The sequence below is a fragment of the Hippocampus comes genome, unplaced genomic scaffold, assembly GCF_001891065.2.
Source record: "Hippocampus comes isolate QL1 unplaced genomic scaffold, H_comes_QL1_v1.1 scaffold111, whole genome shotgun sequence".
NCBI lineage: Eukaryota > Metazoa > Chordata > Actinopteri > Syngnathiformes > Syngnathidae > Hippocampus > Hippocampus comes.
The window spans coordinates 3,538,339-3,545,189 of NW_017805698.1; the positions used below are offsets into that span (position 1 = coordinate 3,538,339).

Genomic DNA, 6,851 nt, shown 5'->3' on the forward strand with positions numbered 1-6,851 from the left:
CCCCCCCACATGCATTTGGAAAATGTCAACTGTATTTTTATTTCTTTGTAGTTTAAGGCTTGCTACTCTACCCCATAGCCGAGACGATGATGATATGAAAATGAGTGGTTGTTGTCACATGTACTAAACAGCCATTATTTGCCAGAAATTTCTGTTGCTGTCGGTCTCTTGGCAGCCTCCCTGACCACTTGTCGTCTCATCTTTCATCAATTTTGGACTTCCATCCATTTCTGGCTAATGTTACTACAGTTCAATGTTATCACAACCTTGTCTTCACTTTGTTCCATGGTACAGTTAATTCGTTTGACTGATAGCATTGAATAATAAGATCTATCTGATGGTATGGAAGCTCTCTGTGGACTTGTGCTGTAAGATATCTTTAAGTTCGGGGACAATACAAGGGACAGTTAAATCGGTAAAACTTCAAGTATATATTTTTTAATTGCCCAATTTAAAATTGGATCCAAGTGTATTTCCTTGAAATTTTCAGTTTACCCAATTCTTTTTTTTTCATACAGTGCAGTCAACATTTATTTGGGGTGAATCAGAGGCACTTTAAATGGTGGTAAATGTGTGCTCACTTCCGTTTAGCACCAGTTTGAATTGTGATTTAATTCTGGGCACAGACGCATCCGCAGTTATGGGATGGTGTGCATACTTGTGCAACCACTTCATCCGAGTTTTGAATTATTTCCCCGCTCTCGAAGACTTGTCTTTACCGTAATTCTGTTGAGTGGTACAGGTTGTCGGTCTAGGTCACATTTATGGTGGACATATTTTACAAAAGATTTATCTTTTTTTTTGTGATGACAAAAACCTGGCATTTGAACAGGGTACGTAGACTTCTTTATTTATCTATTTATTTTTATAACCACTGCATATCCAAAGAAGCCTTAAGATTAAAAAAAAAAAAATCCATTATTTAAAGCTTCATAAGTATAACTCAACTGAATGCAATACTGTCTCATTCTGGCAAGCTTCTCATTAATCATAGAGTAAACCAGATATGGCTGATTAAGCATTCATGTCACTTTTTTTTAATTGTACTGCATTTCAAATAAGCACACAAGGTAATACTCGATAGGTGCACAATAAGTGTGGGTGATGTGGGCTGTTTCCCTCAGGCCACATCCCTGATGCAGAGCAGCTATTTCAAGCCGCCCTTTGATATTCCGCTTTTCTCTCCAGATCTGTGTTTGTGTGTGTCAAAGCGGGTGTTGCAGAAATGCTTTATGGCTTCCCCCGCAACACTGACCTTTGCAGAAACCGGCCTCACCCGCTCCTAACATGATATACGGCGCGTGCAAAGCGACACGTGAGCGTCCATGCCGGTCATGTTTCGTTTACATGTGACATGATGAACGGCCAGCAACATTGTACCCCACCAGCCATCATTAACTTTGATGTACAGGCCAACGTCATTAGGGACGCTCGGCTGCTTGATTTACTTATCGCAGATACAGTAGAACAGAGGAGCGACTGTAATGAACTTCAAGTGGATTGGAGGCACGTTTCTCTGCTGTGGGGGGCCGAGGAGTGAATACTCCGCTAGGAACTGCAACGATTACTGTAATGATGTACGTGACGTTTCCCGACTCACTTGCAGATGCAAGCTGAATATCCGCAGGCACGACGGAGGAGGAGGAAGAGGAGAAGATGAAGAGAGCAGTTTGAGGAGACCTAGGAGAAAGAGATGAGGAGATAGGGGATGGGAAGGAGAGCAATTATTGGCTTCTGCTGGAGCCAACTCTGATGTTTTGACAGTCAGCCACTGCTGCAGGGAGACGGGCCAAGTGCTGATGATGATGAATGATGACACTGAGGCTGGAGAGGTTCACACAGTCTTTACAGTCTTTTATTGGTGAAGATACAGTATGGAGAGCCACAGGGTATCCTTACAGGTCCACTGGGACTCTATCCATCCTAGCTTTTGACTTCCTGAAAGAGTCTGAAATCTCTCTCTCTCTTTCTCTCTCTCTCTTACTCTCACACACACACCAGAAAAACTTACAAATCACAAATCATAATTCATAATGGAACAACAAAACAGAAATCACAATATCAATCATAAATATACAGTACATTTCTTAGATTCCTTTCCTGGTCACGTTTCACTTGATACAAATACATACATATTTTGCCATAAACTCAAATGAAAAAAGAATTTTGTCGCTGATTATTCAATTAATCAATGGAATAATCGATAGAATAATTCATTCTAAAAATATTTATGGTGACAGTCTTAAAAGAATGGCTCTAATTTGTTGGACAGATCACTTGTTGCTGGGCAGAATTTCAAAAAGTGCACACACCCGCCAAGCCCAGTAGATGTTTTCATTCTCATCCACTTGTTGCTAGGCAGAGTTCAAGGCGCTATATTGTTGGACACACCCACTAAGGTGCTTGAATGACAAACGAGAGACTGGCAGACACAGAGTGGAGGTTATGTTCATTTAAATAAATAGTGAGAAGAGTCTGCCCGAGCCAATTACACACGACGTTTTGTATTTCTGTTGCTTACTTCTGTGTTGCCATTCATTAACGCGACGCATTGTTTATGTAAAATTTAGAGTTGTTTCACATGAAGCACACAAGTAGAACGTAATACGTTGCTTCCGCAACTACTGCATAGCGGTAAAAGAAAAAAGGTTTAAAAGGGCAACTGATGGATGAACATGACGATAAACATGTATTTCGGTTACTAAGGCAACCTTGTGCTGAACACCCTTGAATCATAATAGGCGTTCTTGCCTTGGACATAATAATCCCAGTAATGCATGTTCCAAATTGTGCCTGGGAGAACCCTGACGAGGAAAACATCCATCCATCCATTTTCAACACCGCTTATCCTCAACAGGGTCGCAGGGAGTTGCTGGAGCCTGTCCCAGCTGACTTTGGGCGGAACGCACACTGCCCCCTGAACTGGTTGCCAGTCAGTGGCAGGGTACACACAGAGACAAACGACCATCCAAACCACCAATCACCACTGTAACTGAGCGGGAGCCGATCCCACGCTGCCCGTACACAAGTCATGCGAGTGTACCACAACACCATCAGTGGCTCACGAGGAAAACGGACATGGTTAAATGTATGTGACCTTTGCACGGAGCTGCCTTCATCATGCTAGGGTTGATTGCCTTCAAACTTAACTTGGATCTTCATGACCCTCGTAGGACCTTCTGCCATGAACATCATGCGAGACATTAACTCAAAATCTATAAAGTCACCCTTACAGTTTTTTTCCGCCACTTGTCACTTGATTACTTTTCAAACAGTTGCACACATATATGACTTACATATAAACCACACACCGAAAGCCAAAGACACACACACACACACACACACACACACACACAAATATATCTGAATAAAATTATCGCAACTATCCCAATGATGGCATGCACTGAAACTGAGCCCCCCTCCCTGGTTGCCTGTAAAACTGGTCAAATACAGTCTCACTCTGCCCTCTAAAGGCATACAGTGTAAATTACAACCGTCTCCCTGTTCTAATTGAAAAGTCAAACTGTTTTGGTTTTTTTCTACGACCTTATGTCTTCTTTGCAGCCACAAAAGGGGAATGTTCCACAACATGGCTGAAGCCAGGGTCTCCACAGAATCTTCTCCCAGGTAAGCTGGTTTGGTTGTTTGTCAGCCAAGGAACGCAGATGCCTCTGCACCGCTTCGGCTGTCTGACTGAGGATTTCTGCGTAACGCGGCTCCGTGTCGGGGCCTAGTGGGTGTGACTCTGAGGGGTCTCGGAGAAGGTCATAGAGCAACGGCGGGTTGTGCTGCGTCACGTGTTTTCCATGACAGTAGCAGATATGCGTGTCATAACATCCCACAGCTCCCAGTGGGGAAAAGTTTGGGGTGATGAAGTGCACCTTGAAGATGGAGTCACCTGGGTAAAATGACAAAGAAGTGTCATTGCATTTTGATTTTGTAACTCACCATCATTAGATGTCAACACTGTCAACTGGCGCAAAATATTGATAAGGCCGTACAGTTAGCAGTGTAACGTGAAACAATCCAGTGCTACTGACAGGGAGACACAGACACCAACAGACGCTACTTGGGATGGGACGAAAGATCAATATCACCACATACAGCATTATTATCCCCCATGATATCTAAAATCACATTCGATATTGATGTGGTCTAGAGTTGGACCAGAAATATCAATAGAGCCATCTTCATTCATTCATTTTCCGATCCACTTATCCTCACAAGGGGGGTGTTGGAGCCTATCCCAGCCGTCTTCGGGCAGTAGGCGGGGGACACCCTGAACCGGTTGCCAGCCAATCGCAGGGCACACAGAGACGAACAACTATCCACGCTCACACTCACACCTAGGGACAATTTTGAGTGTTCACTCAGCCTGTTATGAATGTTTTTGGAATGTGGGAGGAAACCGGAGTACCCGGAGAAAACCCACGCAGGCCCGGGGAGAACATGAAAACTCGTTCACGTTCACACCAGGCACATTTATGGAACTATATTAGCTAGCATACTGGCCTAAATAACACACTCGCACAAACTGACATGATGTCACAGACGGGAAAACAAATATGCCCGTTTGCACTTTCCACAAACAGTAATATGTAGTTAAAAATCACCTTTCGCATTTAGACACAACAATATGTGTTCGCCTATAAAGGCATATTGTAAAAGCAATGTGGATTACATTAGCAGTCGAGCTAGTCGTAGCTGCATTGGGAGAGAAACGGAAACATATTTTCACATGTTTGACTGTGCACATGGTGCATTCAGGGACCGCCAACAAATCAGGACATCTCATACGCTAATGAAAAAACATCACTGTGATTTCCCCCAGTTGGCACTGAAATAATACTCCCTTTATTTTGACTGGAAGAAAAAACAGCTTTGAGTCGTGTAGTAAATATTGAGCACCTGCTCCCCCCACCCAAAAAAAAAAAAAAACAAAGACAAAAAAATTGAATTTGCAAATTTGTAAATTCTGGGTTTCACTGTATTCCATTGTTACATCTCATGACATTGATACACCACCCTTAGATATGGATGCTGTTTCTCGGTGTGTTAACTTACTGTCTTGTGGGTGCCAACGTGCTGCATGGAGGTGGTTGCCACAGTAATGGAATAGAAACTCGTGCCCTGATCGATCCCTCTTCCCCTCCAACAACGGCATGAGGTTGTGACCATCTAAGTGTCTTTAATTGAAAGTCACATTATTATTATTATTTTTTTTTTTTTAAGTGCACCACATAAAATTGGGGTAAAAATCTCATCAGACCTGTCTGGTTGTGTGTCTCGAGCCAAATATTTCACTGTGGGATAGAGATCCATGAGGCTGGTGGGCTCATCCACCACTCTGCCAGCAGCCAGTCTGCCCACCCAGCGGAAGACACCAGGGACCCTGATGCCGCCTTCCCAGCCCCCCATGGCTTTACCACCTGGACGGGACAAAAATTCAAAGAGCTTCAGTTGATTTTGAAATCATTTGCTTGATTTGTGCAGGATGGATTGGTAACTTTAAAATGATTTTCGCTGGTGTCGGGTAGAAACCTTGCACCTCCTTTGGGGATGCTGTTCTGCAAAAGGGACAGGAAGACCGGTCCGTATCAAGGGCAAGATGAATGGGGCCATGTATTGTGACATTTTGGGCAAAAACCTCCCTCCCTCGGTCAGAGAATTGAAGATGAAATGTGGCTGGGTCTTCCAGCATGATAATGATCCAAAGCACGCAGCCAGGAAAACCAAAGAGTGGCTCCGTAAAGAGCATATCAAGGTTCTGGAGTGGCCTCGCCAGTTTCCAGACCTCAACCCAAATGAAAACCTGTGGAGGGAGTTGAAACTCCATTTTGCCAAGCGTCAGGCCGGCTCTCCCTTTGAACGGAGAGCCAGCCAAGACTTTCCCGTTCGTCCTATAGGTAAGCGGGATTGTTTACGCAATTGTAAGAGCATTAAAAATGTGACAATGTTACTTCAAACATTGCCTTAATATGAGCACAGAGCTTGTTCGATTAAAAAATACAAAGTGAAATAAAATAGGCGTCTTTCGTTACATTTACAGTAGATGTAGGAGGGTGAGTTGCTTAATACCTCGATAAATGCCGTTCCATCCTCCTCCCTGGCCAATCAAAGGATGAGAATTCTCAATATGTCCTCCGTGGTCTGACGTGAAATATATCAGCGTGTCGTTGGCCAGGCCCAACGAATCCACAGTGTTAGTTAGCTCGCCTGCAAAAACACAACATTAGTCACGATTTATCATTACTTATGATGTACAGGGAAACCGCTATGTGTGTTCTGGGATTCTCCAATTTGTTCTGATTTCACAACAGTTTTCCCCAATAGGAAATGAGGGAAATTTAATACATATTTAAAACATATTGTTATGCATATTTTCCTCCATAGGTTTTACTCAAATTCCAGATTTTGCAGCCTTGTAAGCATTCTAATTCAGCGCTTACCGACAATCCAGTCCATCTCTTCCACATTGTCACCGTAGCAACCGTGGCGGCTTTTGCCCGCAAAAGCCGGCGTGTGAAAATGTGGCATGTGGACGTGAGCAAAGGAGAAAACCAGAAGGAACGGATGATGAGCATTCCTGAAGGGAAGAAAAGCAGATAAAATGTCATTGGACATACCACAGCAAAAAAAAATGTTTGTCATTGACGCCCCTTTGTTAAAAGAACTTTTAGCAAGGGGAAAACAGCACATGCAGTACTTCTCGGCTTCTGTCTTGGCAGATACTTCAAATCAAAGAATCAGACTCGGACAAAAAAAAATGTGATCGGGACATCTCCACTCTCTTATCTTATTGATCCTATCTTATGTACCTAAAATGTGAAAGTCCCCCCCCCCCCCACAAA

At 43.4% G+C, this 6,851-nt stretch overlaps 1 protein-coding gene across 1 annotated transcript in view; it reads right to left on the reverse strand.

Moving 5' to 3' along the window:
* Positions 1-1,829: 1,829 nt before the first annotated feature.
* arsh (arylsulfatase H) overlaps positions 1,830-6,851 on the reverse strand; it is a 26,767-nt gene continuing 21,745 nt past the window's right edge. Inside the window, exons 9-12 of the mRNA XM_019882291.1 lie at positions 6,079-6,216; positions 5,270-5,429; positions 5,065-5,186; positions 1,830-3,898 (exon numbers count right to left, since the gene is read on the reverse strand). Of these exons, the coding sequence (XP_019737850.1) occupies positions 3,540-3,898; positions 5,065-5,186; positions 5,270-5,429; positions 6,079-6,216 (779 nt within the window). The 3' untranslated portion in view covers positions 1,830-3,539. The remainder of the gene's footprint in view (positions 3,899-5,064; positions 5,187-5,269; positions 5,430-6,078; positions 6,217-6,851) is intronic.